Here is a 16,697-nt window from a genome sequence, read left to right on the forward strand (position 1 = left end):
GAAAAATAAGTACAGATACATGCAAGACCTATTAAAAAAACAGATACATTTCATTTGCTAATGGGCACATGGCCCCCTCGCTTTATATGTGAGTGCCGCCCCTGTGTCCCTGCAGAACCACATCCGATGGATGTCAGGTTGAGGAGGAGGAGGAGGAGGAGGAGGCGGAGGAGGAGGGAGGAAGAGGAGGAGGAGGAGGAGGAGGCGGAGGGAGGAAGAGGAGGAGGAGGAGGAGGAGGAGGAGGCGGCGCCTTCTTCATCCGTCGTCACGTGAGCAGAGCGGAGTGGACGCTACGTCAGCAGCTGTCAGTGACTGTAAAGATGGCGTCGGCACGGGCAGCGCATCTCCGCGGCGTCTCTGCGGGCTGGGCCGCGGTCTGGGCCGCGGTCCTCGGGCTGTTCAGCGTCCTGAGCGCGGGCAGCGGCGACGAGCAGGTGCCGCTGCTCCTGTGGACCAGCGAAGGGTGAGAGACGGTCACATTGTGTGTGTGTGTTTTTGTTGCTCCTGACATCAGCGGCGTCTCCTGATGGTTTTATCCTCACTTGGCTAAAGGTTATCGGTGTCAGTGATGTTATTAAGATGTAACCCGACCCCAGCAGCTCCGCTAAAGGACATAAACAAACATAAACTCTATTCTGGCTCATTTTAATGCCTTGATAATGAAATAAGGGCGACGTGAGGGGGAGATGTAGTCTTCATGGAGTAGCCTAAGCCTAATCCTGACGAATGGCAGGTGCCTCAGCGTCTGTGCTTCTGTCAGCAAACCGCTTACTCACCGCCAGAAACATGAACTGTATCATTATTACAGTATGTAATGATTAATTAACCTTAGTTAATTTAAACACCCATCATTTCTACCCATCTATCTCATTAAACCGCGTGAAACCTGAAACCAAGGAGCAAAAGAGTTGTTCATCATTGGGCCCCCATTAGCAACCAGAGACCAAGCACCTCTCCACAGCTGAAATGATTTGTCTGTTAATCTAATAATTTATCGACAGAAATGTAGCTGATGTGTTTGAGAATGTGTGTGACTTTAGTATAAAGGTGTCACATCCAACACAATCTGGGGCTAATAACAGTTGTATCTAAATATCAGGAGCTGATGTTTTTTTGATAAAGATCAAATGTGTCAGTGTTGTGCATTGGCTACACTACTGTCCTGGTGCTGCAGGGGGGGAAAAAAATCATATTCTCCACAGCCAATAATTTATCATTATAAGCTCTGCAATGCAACAAAATTAGGAGCATCGTTCTTCAGTGGTGCTGTATGAGATAAAGACATAGAAGCAATATCAAAGCACATGAGCATGAGGAAATAAAATCATTAAAACGACAATAATAATGGTAACATTATAACAACACAAGTAGACACGTTTTCAGTCTGAATAATGCTTTTGAGGTGAACAAAGTAATGTAAAGGAAGGTCTGTAAATGTTCTTCGGTGGTCCTGCAGTGCTATAGTGAGAGAAAAAGCAACAATAAATGACAAGTAACAATAAAAGAATAGTTAAAATTGTGTGAATGTGGCTCATAGTTTAAAAGTGCTATCAATATTGTGTAGCCTACCTCTAAAACAAAGCTTTACTTTGAAATCTCCACCAGGATCTCTCTGCCAATCCAGTCCCTTCCTACTGCCGGTCACATCGTTGGGCAGCAGCAGCTCGCCTCTTACCTGGAGAAAGTCCTGAATGTGGGCCCACGAAATGTAGTGCTGTTCCTTCAAGACAAGGTACACACACACAAGATTTTTTGTCTATTTTGTATTATTTTGACAGAATTGTGTTTCTTGTGAAGTAACTCCCCCTTCTTTGTGTCATCTCCAGATGAGCATAGAGGACTTTACCATGTACGGAGGGGCTTTTGGGAACAAGCAGGACAGTGTTTTTCCCAACCTGGAGGTAAAAGCATACTTCTATGTTTTTAGTGTGGGTGACCTCGAATAGTCGACTATTCGATGATTAGATTCGGAGAGGTCTGATTGAACTATGAACCTCGTTGTCGAATCGTCGCAAAATGTGGTTATGAAAATAGATCATACCATTCTGACTATATAGGGGTGCTCCCTGCTGCTGAACATCTGATTTTACAGAGAATTTCTTCGTTTCTTATAATAAAGGCTAGACTGTTTATCATAGTGAGTGCTCCAGCACCGGCACACCCGTCTCTCTGACTCGCTCTCGCTCTCTCTTTAAATACGGGCTTAAAGTTTTATTTACAATATTAAACTAAGGGACGCATTCTCTGTCTATCGATCGCACAGCACCTACACACACACACACAAAACAGCGCTGTCCGTGGTGCTGTGACCGTTAGGGGCCCCAAATTGCAATAAACTTTGTAAAGCTAAAAGTTAAAATTGCAAAAATCTGTTTTGGTGCCATTTCAGATTGAAAACCATAGGTGGGTAAAAAATATGCTAAGATGGTGATTTGTAATGACAGATTAGAAAAATGAAATGGTGTGTAAATGATCAGCAGTAGCCTGATAGAGGGCCCCAAAATAAAATTTAGCTTAGGGCCCTGTGGAGGCTTGGGCCGGCCCTGAAGCTGATGCCTGTATCATGGCCACACAACATTTTCATTCTCCATACACACTCGTTAATTCACAGAACACAGTCATACTCGTCATCGCTGCACCGTCCCTGAAAGAGAGACGGTGATGTCAGAAGGATGGATGGAGCGTGTCCTGTTGTTGTTATCTGATGCCAATTGAAGAATTTGTTTATTCGGGTGTTTTAACTCTTTTCTCCAGAGCGGAAAAAGGCGTAAATAAGATCATGAATCAATGAGGGAACAAACGCTATGGGCAAAATCTGACCAATCAGACTCGACTATGAAAATCCTTAGTCAAAGACACCCCTAGTTTTTAGCAGTGAGCGTAGTGTTTAACAGTCTCTCACCTGTCCCAGGTAAACGTGAGAAGAAGGTCTTTATTCATGGTGCCATACTGTGTTAGTCCAGGTCTGTCACCATCAGGTTTTGTCTCTCCTGTGTCACAGGGAGCTCTGATGTCCTCGTCCTCCCCGCTGGTGTTACCTGCTGTGTCCTGGCCTGCCTCCAATGCAGTGATTGGCCAGCTCCAGGACCAGCTGGACACCTCACCTCTGTACATGGACCCCGAGACCCTGAGCCAGCTGAGACTCAATGCATCCTCGCCCGCCCTGCTGGTGTTCCGGCTGCCCTACGGCATCGGGTAGGTACTTCCATACCTCAACTAAGTATTTGAGTATTTTGAAGTATCCAGATGGTGCACTCAAAACGGTCCAAATGTTGAGTGTGGAACGATGCACACTTCACACCCTCAACAATCGCTGCCGTGGCTAAATAGCGGAATATAATATACAATATATAAATCATCATACCGGTAGGCAAATGTTTTCTGCCAGTAAGAGGAGCCGGCTGACGCAGCGGCGGTGGTGTGATCTCCACCTCGCAATAAACAGGTGGCGCACACAAGCAAGAAAAGAAAAGGAAAAAAAGGGAAATAAAGGACGAGTAAGTCCGGCGTTCATTATCACTAATTTAAATCACTAACCAAACAAGCCGGTAGATGTGTTGACGGGCGATAATAACGGTCGAAAAAAAAGAAAACATTGGCAACCGTTGCTATCGTTAGTAGTAGGTGCACAACAACAGTATTCGATTTGAGACAACGCTAACCGTCAAAATGTTATGATTTATGTCTTCGGAGCGTCTGAGGCTACACAAGCCGCCATCTTCGTTGTGTACAGTTGTAGGTGTGTATTTGAGGGTTAATAGAAACACACGGTGTTCATGTCACAGTTGTCATGTCCAGATGGTGGCTGTCTGAAGAAGAGAAACATTAATGGTGGAGCACGTGTGCAGTAACCTGAATGGACACAGGTGGTTTGATAAGAAATAACATAAAATGATAATGAATGAATTCATCAGTCTGTTTTTTTACACATTACATTAGTGTGAGGTGCTATTGTCATTAGTGTGATGTGTTATTTGCTGCCTTGGTTGTCCTCAATTACACATTAATGGCCCAAACGCAAAACCTCCTATCTGCTGGATTTTCTGAATTGTGGATTTTACTTTGGATGATGGGAACAGGGAAGGATACTCATATTCAGTCTGTCTGCAAGATAGATGGAAAAAATCTTTCGAATAATAATAACTTAGTAGTTAAATAAGATAAATAAGTAAAATAAATTAATAAAGGTGAACTAAATGACTAATTTGGAAAGGCCATAGAGAAAAGGTGTCTTGAATGATGTCTAAGTTTGATTTTTACCCCAAATTGTTGTATTCCTCACTCTCTTGTGGTCTGACTCTGTTGCAGGGCTGATCTGATGTCTGCCAAAGAGATTCTCAGTGGAAACGGTGAGTCGACCTCACAGCCAGTCTGAGCCATCAACTTTGGTCTTTGTAGCGCGGCGGTGCAGTGGTTAGCACTCTCGCCTCACAGCAAGAAGGTTCTGACCTCTGACCTCCTGGGGCCTTTCTGGCTGCAGTTTGTAATGTTCTCCCCGTGTCTGTGTGGGTTGTGTCCAGGTTGTCCAGCTTTCTCCCACAGTCCAAATACATCCACACTAGGTTGATTGGTGACTCTAAATTTCCTGTAGTGTGAATGCGAGTGTGTATGTTGTTCATATCTATATGTCGGCTCTGTGATAGGCTGGAGACTAGGGCTGGAACGGTTCACAAAATCACGGTTTACGGTTTGGTTCAGTTGTTTTTTACACCACAGAAATACCATACATCCACATATGATATTATGTCCAATCATTCACCATTTACAAAAAAATCTATCAATTATGTCTTGCATAGTCATTCAAAAACTGATAGAATGTGCACACACCCACTTAAATTTATTTTTATTAAAGGGATAGTTCAACATTTTGGCAAACTGGCCCACTGGCATAATCATATATCATAATAAATGCAGAGACTGCTTGCTGAAAATCTGCCCCAGAGGGGAACGCACATCAGTTGTTTTGCATGAATTTGCCTCGAAAACATCTCCGTCTCGTAACGTTCCGTTATTATCTCATAGTGTGGTGATTGTGCAGGTCACAACTTGTCCACCAGAGTGTTTTGGAGTTGTTGCATTGTGTATTTGATGGGAAACAAGAAATCCCATGAGCTTCCATAGCGTGGCTCTGCTCCGCCGTTCGAAAAGTAGCTTGCACCGACAATTAAAGGTAACGAAGCTACTCCTAAAACTATAGGGATTATGATGGCAATGGGCCAATTTGCCAAAATGTTGAACTATCCCTTTAAATATTATAATGATAATACAATACGGTGCTCCAATGCAATTATTTTGATTGCCAAATACTTTATTTAAATAACTTAACAATGGCAAAATATACTGTACACTTTGTGTCAATTCATATGCAGTTTTATTTTCCGCCTTCTTTCTGCCCTTTGCAGAGGAAGATGTTGTTGAACAGATAGTGAGAGCTGCTATGAAGGTGATCAGAACTAAAAACTAGTCCCTTCAAAGGCTACAAATCAATCACAAAGAATTGTAAATGATCATTCAGATATACTGCATAATGAATATGAACTCTTACATGTGGGAGACCATATAGAACTTCAACATCAACTGCTCTGCTGAACAAATCTGCTTCATGTCCTGAAATAACTTGTATACCTAAAGGTTTTTATTGTGTTGTAGTTGTATTGGCTGCTTAGTCACTTGAAGCTGGCATGGAGTCACTACAGTCCATTGTATTGAGATGTGTTGTGTTTCAGACGAGGTGATTGGCCAGGTGCTGAGCATCATGAAGACCCAGTCGGTTCCCTACACAGCCATTTACACAGCCCTGAGGCCCTCCAGGGTGAGTCAGCTGTCTGATACTGTACCACTGAGTGTTTCCTGTGTTTGTCCTGCAGCAGTTTTCATTTGTGTGTCCATGTGTTGTCCTTTCTGTGTCCACACAGGAGGCAGCGTCTCTCTCCATGGAGGCCGGTGTAGGCGGCGGGCGCTCCCTGCTGCAGGCCAGAGGTGGATACAGGGAGAGGGAGAGGGAAAGAGAGAGGCAGCGCAGGATTAAGGAGAGGGCCGGGATCTATGCTCCAGTGGAGTTTAAGGTGGAATGACTCACTTACACCTTTTCTAGCGCTGGATTCCCACTTAATATTCTCTAGCTGTGAAAAGAAAAGTTCGGGGATATAAATGCTAAATGCTAAATAAATTACTAAGTGTTGTGTGTGTATCTAAAGCCTGATGCTTTACTCTTTTCACATTGTTCCGAAAACTATTGATAACATCACCAGAAACGCTCACAGTGATTTATTCAGACTTTCTCTGACCCACACCCACCATCCTGCTGCCACAAATATTCACGACGGCAACAAACCTGGATTAATCCTCCAGTGAAGAAATGCAATATTTCAACCTATTTGTTAAAGCATGAAAAAGTAATTCTTTGACCTCCCTCGTCCCTCGGCTTCTGTTTGCTCTTTCCACAGGAGGGGGAGGAGACCTGTATCCTCCTGTGGGCTAAAAGCCTGTCGGTGAGCATCCTCCGGAGCGGTCGCTGGGAGGAACAAGACCTGACCCCATTAACCTTCGGGGAGGGTGTCAGCCCAAAACTCCACGGCTCAAGCTGCGACAAAACCAAAGCAAAGTAAGATCATGACCGGGATTTAAAGTAACTCGCTGCTAAAAGCAAAATATCAGAGAAAAGTAAAACATATTGAGGAGTTTCTATCATGGCCCTCAAATCAAATATATCCTCAAATATCTCTCTTTTTGTCAGATCAGTTCAAACCATTACAGTTGACAAAGATGAGCAAGTGAATTTGGACACACACCAAGTCAGTCACAGTAGTTGCGTTTCCATCCACCTTTTTTTATTCGCATTTTCAAAAATTGCGAATAAATACTTGAATGGAAACGCCAGAAATTCGAAAAAAGGCAGTAAATGCGCATAAAAGTTTTTACGCTTTGGGGGGGTGGATTTGTCAATTAACTGAAAATGCGACTTTTTGTGATGGAAACAGATTATGCGAATTGAGGCAGAGTTTGTGGGTGAAGCTGCTGGACTTCACCCAGCGACGTTCAAACAAATGGAGAACGACGCCCCGGTGTCCCAGCTCTCGTCTCTGCACACAAACGCGCTCCGTAACCCGTAATGTTTTGTTTATGACGGTTAAGACGACACAATCACACGCCGTAACATCGTTATGTAACGTTATCCACCGCTCCATTTATTGATTTTTTGCCGGCTTCGTTGTCAACAGATGCACATGGAGGAGAGGAGCGTAACCAAAACAGCTGAAAAGCGAGCGGACTGTCACAGTTCCAGTGTGCACAGTGCACAGTGTAAATATTTCATGTTACAACATGAAAACCTGCAGCTTATATTCAAGTGCGGCCTGTACAGTATTTTCTTTTAAAATGTAGCTGGTGCGGCTTATATACAGGTGCGTCTATAGTCCGGAAAGTACGTAAATTGTCCATGATGTTGAGTGTCAGCTGAGTGTCAACTGTTGGATACATTCACGCTCTCTTATGACGTAATCTCACGGCGCACTCCTCCTAATCGCAAAACACTAATGAATGGAAACGAGCATAAATTCGCATTTGCTTTTCGCGCATTTTCACAAAATCCGCTTTTAAATTCGATAGGACTTGGATGGAAACCCAACTAGTGTGACATGTAATGAACTTGTAGGATTCTTATCATCACACATCCCTCAGAGTCCAGTTTAAGGGCAGAGCCTCAGAGGTTGGACACTGTGGCCCCAAAGCTATGGAGTTCCTGAGATCCTCAGCCTCTGTGCACGTTTTAAAGGACAGTTAAAGACACACCTGTTCAGGCAGGTGTAAACAGGGCGCTGGTTGTGTTGCACTGTAATGACTGATGTTTCTACTTGCTCTGCTTTTATTCAGTTGTTTTTATTTATTTTTCTGTGAAGCACTTTGTGACCTCGAGCTATAAAAGGTGCTAGTGTATATAATTAAAGAATTACTTACTTACTTACTTACTTAGACGCAGTAAATGCAGTATAGAACATAATAGGAGACAATTAATGAATTATAAATGATCATGGTTAATTTTCTGGCTTCATCCTCTGAAATGAGAACTGAATCTCTGTGTGATAACGGTAACACTTTTAAATAAGTACACACTATTAAGCATTAAATACTGAATACTCATCAGTTTGTAGTTTATAAATACAGTTAGTGCTTATCAATGACGAGTAAAACATTTTTAACTGTGTTTATAAACTACATACTAATGAGTATTCATGTGCTATAAATGATTAATTCAGTATTTAAATCTTAACTAATGCGTATAGTGTTACCACATTTTTTTTATAAACTAAACAATTAATCATTCATCTATTCATTGAGAAAATAAATGGCAGATGAAGCAAAAACAATAACTAAGAAATTAACACACTATTTATGCATGTTACACATGATATAAAAATATAAATGTAATAGCTTGTTGCAGGCCTGGACCTGGACAGTCCCAAAAGTCAAAAATATGTAGAAGTTATGATACATCTGGTCTGAAATCTCATAACTGTGTCTTTTCGTTTCCTCTCTGACGTGCTTCATGTTTTGTTTTTGCAGATTGGTTCTCAATTATGAGGATGTGCTCGACCATCGCAGCTTTAAACTGATGTAAGTGTCTGCACAGCACAGTGTACATCTGAACATCGTATCTCCCTCTTAAAGCAACTACAAAGAACTTTTAACTGCATGTGCAAACGTCTGTGGTTTCTGCTGATGTCTCAGAGGCCATCGGTGGGAAGATGAGCTGTTTCTGAATAGTCTAACTGTATATCTTCAGAAGGCAGTGGTCCACCAGACGAAACAATTTACGGCACTCAGACTGGAGACGACGGTGCGAGCCAGATAATGACAATACACGCTAGGGCTCATGGGAAATGCAGTCCTCATTCCGGCAAAACACTATAGCTGTGTCTCAATTCGAATACGTCCTTGAGTACATTGTAATCTATTATATTATACTTTCTTCTGCAGTGTGCGAATTTTGACGGTTCGTGTTGTCTCAAATTGAATTCTGTTGTTGTGCACTCGCTAGAACTAACAATCGCAACGGTTGCCAATGTTTTCTTCTTTTTTTTGGACCGCTATTATCACCCGTCAGCTCGTTGACTGGCTTTGTTTGTTATTTACATTAGCGATAATAAACGCCTTACTCGTCCTTGTTTTTCTTGCTTTTTTTTTTTGCTTGTGTTTGCCACCTGTTTATTAATGGGAGCTGGTTATTACGCCGCCTCGTCAGCCGGCTCCTCTTACTGTCGGAAAACATTGGTATGTTGATTTACATATTATACTCCACTATGTAGCCAAGACAGCAGTCATGTGCATCCTTCCACACTCAGCTATTGGACCGTTTTGAACGCACCCTTTTGACATACAGACATACTTACATATTCAAAATACTTAAAGGGACATTGTGTAACTTCTCCTGTTATCTATTCACGAAAATCGATTATTTCATTCAAAAGTCTGTTTTTCATTCATCAGTAACCCCCCCCCCCCCTCCCCATCAACAAAGTGAAGTGTTCCTTTCAGCTCTGAATGAGCCGTTCATATCATTCATATCTCCATGGAGACGGTAAGCTCGGTGCTGCTGCCATGTGGTGTCTCCATGGTGACGGTAGGTAACCACGGAAACTCAGCGGAGACACCGGAGCTGTCGGCTCAGTCACCGCGGTAACGCAGTGAGGAGGAATGGAGCGTTACACTGATGCTGCATTCACCTGCAGTCTTGGGGCGGCAGTGGCTCAGGTGGTAGAGCGGGTCGCCCAATAACCAGAGCGAATCCCGCTCTGTCCCAGTCCCTGTCGTAGTGTCCTTGGGCAAGACACCTACAGTAACCCACCTTGCCTCGTGTGAATGTGTATGAATGATCATGGTGGTGGAGGGGCCGTTTGGCGCTTCTGTCAGTCTGCCCCAGGGCAGCTGTGGCTACACACGTAGTTTACCACCACCGGTGTGAATGTGGTATGACTGAATAATGGTTGCTGTACGCGCTTTAAAACCCGGTAAAACAATACCACATCGCCATGACAACATATTGTCACGTTTATTGTTTTGTCTCGTGCTGACGGACCACTTGTTTACATAGAGGCTTGTTTAAGCCGTTACCTGCAGCGGCTGTTTTCCGTCTGCCATCTAACCGATTTCACGTGAATGCAGCATGAAAAATATGATTGAGTTGCTTGCGATCTACAACCGCACCGCTAGATGGGAGTAATCCTACACAATGTACCTTTACGTATGGAAGTATTCGAATTGAGACACAGCATATCACGTTTGGCCACAGGGGTCGCCAAAATCAAAATCAATCTTTGTAGTTGCTTTAATCAGAAAGTAGAAGTACTTCTGGAGGACGTGGCTCATTGTGGAATCTCACCACCATCATCTCCTGGACCCCTTTTAAAATAAGTGTACTTTGTGTGTGTGCTCAGCTTTGCTATGAGTCAGCGTCACTACAAGGTGTCTGCACGCCGCTGGTTCACGCTGGACGCCGTGGAGCTGGAGTACGACAAGATCAAAGCCACATTCAACGGCAGCAGACATGTTTATGCCCCCGCAGAGTACTCGTACCGCTGTGAGTCCGTCACCAACTTCCGCTGGCCCGTGCTCATCCCACGCTCGTCCAAAGACCCAGCCAATCAGTGGAGGGTCTCCTTTGAAGACTTCCAGGTAAGATGGTGATTTCTTCTTTGTCAAATATTGTCATGTCCATCTTGTATCTATGTAATTGGGAGGCTTCTTGCTGAGACGGGGTGTAGCACAGGCTAAAACAGTTGGTAGGTGTAGTTTTACTCAGAAACAGAGCTGTAAAAAGTCTTGCGAAGTATCGCGCGATTTCGCACAAGAGTCGAGAGTTGGTCTGAAGCTCCCGTTTGTTATATCAACTCGGAGGCATGACGTTTTCTTAGCAGTAAAGTAAATCTGGCTATTGTTTATTCAACCTGTAAATATACTGAAGAGACTTTGCGAGACTTTGTTATTACAGCTCTGTTTACAAACATGTCGGCTTTCTTGGAGTAAACAAACCCCTCGGTGTATGTTTGAAGCCATCTGACGCTGTCTGTGGAAAAAAATTGTGGTTTTGTGGGATGTAAACAGCCTAAACAGCCTAAGATCCGTCCACCCCCATTATACGCTGCCGTGGCGATGCAGGAACAGACAGAGCTGAATTGAATTTGCCTGGAATTGTCCTTTAAGGTTGTGGGTTTGACTCCAAAGTTGACGGAGATCACTCCCTCTGCAGCAACTCCTGTTTATTACCTCCTACTGGCCTATAGAATATTAATCAATATATTTACTATATTGTCATTCATAATTAACACTATTATACATATGTGTAATATGAAATATTGATGTAACAATAAGCCTTTACAGTGATTAATAATAAACATATTGATTATCCTCCTTCCACAGATCCAGGGCTTCAACGTGAGCGGCACTGAATTCTCGTATGCCAGTGACTGTGCAGGCTTCTTCTCTCCGGGTATCTGGATGGGTCTGATGACCAGTCTCCTCATGGTGCTGGTGCTCACCTACGGCCTGCACATGATCATGCAGCTCCGCACCATGGACCGCTTCGACGACCCCAAGGGCCCGGCCATCTCCGTGCCCCAGACAGAGTAACAACTGCCACCTGTCTCTCCGACCCCACCCTCGATCATCCCCCATCGTGTGTGTCCCACGATCGCTTCGAATGCTTCCACCCCCCACCCTTACATTTCCCTCCCCCTTCCATCTGTAGTTGGGCATCACTGGGAATAATTATTGGCGTTGACAGAATAAGAGTTTATTCATCATCGTGACGTTCACACCTTTTTAAAATGTGCATCCTGAGACTGAAGCATCTAGTTTTCAGGCTGCCATGGATCCAGATGTCCCACCTGAAAGGGATACACCTGTACATACGGGGACAAAATAACTTAAGAGAAATGAAATGAATTATGAAATACTATTTATTGGTGAAACTACTGTCATTTGTGTATGTTTGTGTTTACATTTGTAGCTGTGAGTAGAAGGTGAAATGTGGTTTTGAATTAAGGGAATCATTGGGAACCAATCACATTCACTACATTCCATCAACTTTAGGTCAAAGGGACATTTTGATGAAAAACTAAACATGAAATAAGCACTGAAATACAGCATTAAAGTCATTCCCAGCTATTTTGGAATAACCCTCATGGTTGTGTTAAGTTTTCATATTCAAACAATATTGTTTTTCTGTCATAAGAAAAATGAGTGAAGTTCTTGCAACTGATGTGCACTGAAATATGCTTAATGTGAACTGTTTCTTTTTCTGTTTGTTGAATTTATTTTGTAGTGAATCTCATTGATGTAAGGTCCTGAGTGTGGTCCTGTGTTGTTGTGCTGCTGCTGTGACCCCAATAAAACATCTGTGAGAACAGGTTTCACTCTGTTTGATACAGCTGTTAATTACAGCTTTAGGTTCACACCAGTGTGACAAATTGTGCACACATCAAATTGAGTGTGGGATGTATTTCTCCTGTAAAACATTAAAGGATATATTTGAACAAAGGTAAATGTAAACATATACTAAAGAGATCATATAGCTACACATCTAGGTACATGGATGAATCGGCATTGTGATGTTTGAACAGTGAACAGCCTGGGGCCTCATTTATTATTGTGGATACACCTTTTTTTTTTCTTTTTTTTTACACCATTTTCCCCCCCGTTTTGTGCGTACGCACTTTTCTCCGCCAAATTTGGGATCTATCAAACCAAAACGTGATGGGAAAAAGTGCGGACATTTACACCCATTTTGACCCTGGCGTACCGTGATTTACACCTTTTTTGAGGAACAGGAGGAATTGGCGACACCGTCGCTGAGTCAGAGAACTGCAGTGTGTGAGGAGCGCAGAGTACCTACATTTAGAAGAGCACAGTGTTTCCCCTAGGATTTTTTGAAGTAAGTAGGCTAGTGGTTGATGCTGGCAATCCAACCCGCTCTATAATAACACTAGGCTCTATGTTAATTGATAAACAGAGCGGACTGAGGATTTAGCTTTTTTGATTAGGCTATGTGACGTCTGACAAGGATCAAACCCTCCAAGTTTAAAAACACATCGGCAGCAGCCACACTGATCTGCAGCTACTGAGACTGTTATTATTCTGTCACCTGAGTTATGGCGGCACAATGGCACAGTGGTTAGCACTGTTGCCATACAGCAAGAAGGTCCTGGGTTCGAATCCCCGGCCGCCCAGGTCGGAGTTTGCATGTTCTCCCCGTGTCTGCGTGGGTTTCCCCCACCACTAAAAACATGTCGGCTAGGTTAATCCTCCAGTCAGCGTCACTGACCAAAGGCACTGGCTCATAATCTGGAGTTGGTCCCCGGGCGCTGCACCGCGGCTGCCCACTGCTCCTCAGGGATGGGTTAAATGCAGAGAAGGAATTTCACTGTACTAGCTGTATATGTGACAAAAAGTTTGGAGCTGACGACAGGAGAGAATAAAGAATAAAGAGTGAGACAACGCGGCCCTGAGGAGGAACTGTGAAGGACTCAGCTGTAATGGAAAATGACCTAAACCGAGTCCAGTAGAGCTGTAACTGTGTAGTGGAAAGGCGGCAAAGTGTAACTATCGTGGAAATCCAGCTTTACATCTAGGTAAAAAAAGAAAAGAAAAAGATTTTCTGGGATAAAGGGTCAGGTTACATAAGATTCTTCTTCTTTCTGCTCCCTTTTGTTGAGATTTGGGAGGTTTTTGTTTTTATTGTAGCTTATTAAAATGCAAGATCATTTTTCTGACTGATTTATTGCCCGATGTCGCAGTGTATCTGCTTTCGGAGAAGTTCCGCTCCTTTCCCCCGCCCTCCGCCCGTTGTCTTCATTGTCACTTTGTTGTCACTTTGTTGTCGCTCCACAGAGCGCGCATGGCTAATTATGCACGTGCTGACCATATATGGTTGTGTCTATAGGCGTTCCCGGGGCGGAGTATGAGGTGTGTTCACGTGCGCACCATACTTGGGTCCGGTGTGATTTATCAAAGAGAAATTGCGGAGAGTTGTGCATACGCACAGTTTGATAGATCAGAAAAAGGTGTTAATATTTTGGGTGTACGCCATTTTCGTCTTTTCGCCGTACGCAAAACTTTAGTAGCAGTTTTACACCCTCTTTGATAAATGAGGCCCCTGGTGTTAATTTGCAGGGCGGTTTATCAGCCTACAATCTTATTTGCATAGCACAAATTCACAACAAAATGTTATCTCAAGGCGCTTTACAGATAGAGGTGTAGACCTTCACTTTATAACAGTATTTACAGAAACCCACCATGAGCAAACACACAATGGCAACAGTGGTATTGAAAAAACCTCCTTTTAAGAGGCCGAAACCTGGAGCAGAAACAGGCTCAGTGTGGTGGAGCCATCTGCCTGGACCGGTTGGGTTGAAAAAGAGGAGAGAGAGAGGTACAAAGTACAGACAAATCCAAGCCATAATACGCCTTCATCATAGTTTGAATTCATTCATATGTATGAGGTGAAGCAAGTTGTCCTCAACTTTGAATGTGCTGTGAGTAAAGACCTTTGACTGATGGTTCATTTTGCTTTTTTTGTCCCCCAGACACAGACAGATTGAACTGGCCACTGTATGGCCCAGGACCTCTGTGGTCACCAGGCCATATAAAAGGAGAAGTGCCCTTCTCCCTCTGTCTTCTCTCTTCTCAAGTGAAGCTGCTGCTCCTCGCAGCTCCTGACGCTCTTCTCTTCTCAGCAGGAGCTGCCACTCTTCTGAGCTCTTCTCTTCCTTGCTCTCAGCTCCTCACCTGGAGCTGCTGCTATAGCTCTCCAACCCTCCACTGGACTGGACCTTGGTAGCGACACGAGTGCCAATTAAAGGATTTAAGGATGGAAACCAGCTAGCCCGATACAAGGTCTGCTAGTTGAGTTAACAAGTAACGGAGCCACAATGCAAAGTGGAGCAAACAATCAACTCTGTAAGGAAAACTAAGGACTCTCCTTATATTAACGGAACTGGAACTACACAGTCAGGAAAGCTGTAGTGCATTCAACAAGGACAACAACAATTGGACTTTGTAGCGACATCAGGATCTGCAACCCTGCAACCGCAGGATTTCAACCAGCACTGGAATCTTCTCGCCTTCAGTGTCACTTGGTAATGTAACTGGGCCTATGGCTTACCTCATTCTCACCTTGACTAAGCATAGGATGCTTCAACTGTTGATAAATCAGCAATACTTGAGCTTTCTATTCGTAGTCAGATAACTTGTGACTTGACAAGTTGTGACTTAGTGTGGAAAGGAACACACCTTTGTTCTCCTCCCCCACATCACATGTAGAGGCCATCTTGTATTCACACTTCACACAGACACACAAGCAAACTCACATAGTGTACATACATGTAGCTTGTGCTAGTTTTATGTGTTGTTATTTCATTATATTGATGTGTCCAATAAACTTCCTTTGAAACTTTGCTCACCTGTTGATATTGTACAAGAGTGAGTTATGCCAACCTCTATGCTGTAGAAGTCTTAAATCCTTCAACTTTGCTACTATTAATAAAGTAATGTTGTTTATAATTATGTTGTGCAAAACCAATTATGTAATTGGTGCTTCCGTGTGATATGATATATATGAGGCATCGTATTATTATTAATATTATCATTATGTATAGTTGTGCCAGAGCAACGCAGGATTCAAACCAGGGCCGCCTGCAGTTAGGACTATAGCCTCAACACATGGGGCGGGTGCTCTACCAGCTGAACTAAACACCGCCCTGATATACTGTTTCAGGGATTCTTTGCTATCTGAGCGGGTATAAAAGGAGTAGGACAGGATGGATATCCACCTCTCAACAACCTGCCTGTTTGTTCCTGTGTCAGACTCAGATACCACTACAGGTATTTAGTGGTTTACCACCTATCAACTGAAATCAATATGGCTACATAATATATTAAATAAATTGTTCTCTTAAATCATTCAGGCTTACAAACACCAAGGTCACTGATGTTCTGCAAAAGACTACACAGTCAGCTTGTTTTGTCTTTCCACAGATGGCGTCACATTTCCAGGTGGTCTTCCTCCTCTGTTTCACTGGTGGACTGTTGTTTGAAGGAGCTGTGAGTAAAACTCTCTGATCTCCAGTTACAATGAAAACAAACAGTACAACATGACAGTGAACATGACCCTGACTTTACTAACATGCATGTGTAGTGAACAGTGAGGTGAGAAAATCACTCCCAGAATGACTGTTTGGTCCGACTCCAGAAAAAAAATGAAATGAACATATTTAACAGAAAATGAAATGCAAATATGACAATTGACAAATGACAAATGATTCATATTACCATTTCCATATTTCCGTTAGCCCTGGATTAATGGTGTCTGAATGCAAAAGTAGCATTGCACAACTGCTCATCTCCATGAACCAGCTCCAGATTTATTCAGTTAGGTAAACAATTACAACACACTGAGAAAGGCATTGAAACTGATCCTTTTGCCTTTCCTGAAGAAATGCTCACCAGTTAAACAGACATCATATTAGTCTCAGCCTATTACAGAGGGACTGCAGATGCTGATATTAACAATACACTCTCTATGTTCTCAGACGTCCACCTCCAATGAAGTCCATGTACCAGGTTTGTAGCTGCTGTTTCTACACTGGAGGTCTTTGGGCTATGCTACATGGCAGAACTTTTACTTTGTGTGTTTTGTTCATAT

At 43.2% G+C, this 16,697-nt stretch overlaps 2 protein-coding genes across 2 annotated transcripts in view; both read left to right on the forward strand.

Annotated features, from left to right (window-relative positions):
• The first annotated feature begins 308 nt into the window (after positions 1 to 308).
• Positions 309 to 12,402, forward strand: atp6ap1a (ATPase H+ transporting accessory protein 1a). Its single transcript, XM_085780849.1, has 11 exons — positions 309 to 464; positions 1,607 to 1,733; positions 1,828 to 1,902; positions 3,003 to 3,196; positions 4,310 to 4,350; positions 5,728 to 5,813; positions 5,917 to 6,066; positions 6,448 to 6,605; positions 8,564 to 8,614; positions 10,435 to 10,672; positions 11,417 to 12,402. Exons 1-11 carry the CDS (start codon positions 322 to 324, stop codon positions 11,624 to 11,626), a joined length of 1,473 nt encoding a protein of 490 aa, XP_085636975.1. The 5' UTR covers positions 309 to 321; the 3' UTR covers positions 11,627 to 12,402.
• Positions 12,403 to 16,031: 3,629 nt separating this feature from the next.
• Positions 16,032 to 16,697, forward strand: part of LOC146984045 (galactose-specific lectin nattectin-like) — a 170,951-nt gene continuing 170,285 nt past the window's right edge. The window contains exons 1-2 of the mRNA XM_085783058.1: positions 16,032 to 16,096; positions 16,585 to 16,615. The gene's annotated coding sequence lies outside the window, so the exon portion shown is untranslated. The remainder of the gene's footprint in view (positions 16,097 to 16,584; positions 16,616 to 16,697) is intronic.

Source organism: Trachurus japonicus, chromosome 7 (genome assembly GCF_045865225.1).
Source record: "Trachurus japonicus isolate A0001 chromosome 7, Traja_1.0".
Classification (NCBI taxonomy): Eukaryota; Metazoa; Chordata; class Actinopteri; order Carangiformes; family Carangidae; genus Trachurus; species Trachurus japonicus.

Excerpts from the sequence above, each read along its gene's own strand:
- atp6ap1a (XM_085780849.1), top strand. The coding sequence starts at position 322 with ATGGCGTCGGCACGGGCAGCGCATCTCCGCGGCGTCTCTGCGGGCTGG. Across the intron at positions 3,197-4,309 it reads CGGCTGCCCTACGGCATCGG|GGCTGATCTGATGTCTGCCA; the intron begins GTAGGTACTTCC and ends ACTCTGTTGCAG. Across the intron at positions 10,673-11,416 it reads TCTCCTTTGAAGACTTCCAG|ATCCAGGGCTTCAACGTGAG; the intron begins GTAAGATGGTGA and ends CTCCTTCCACAG.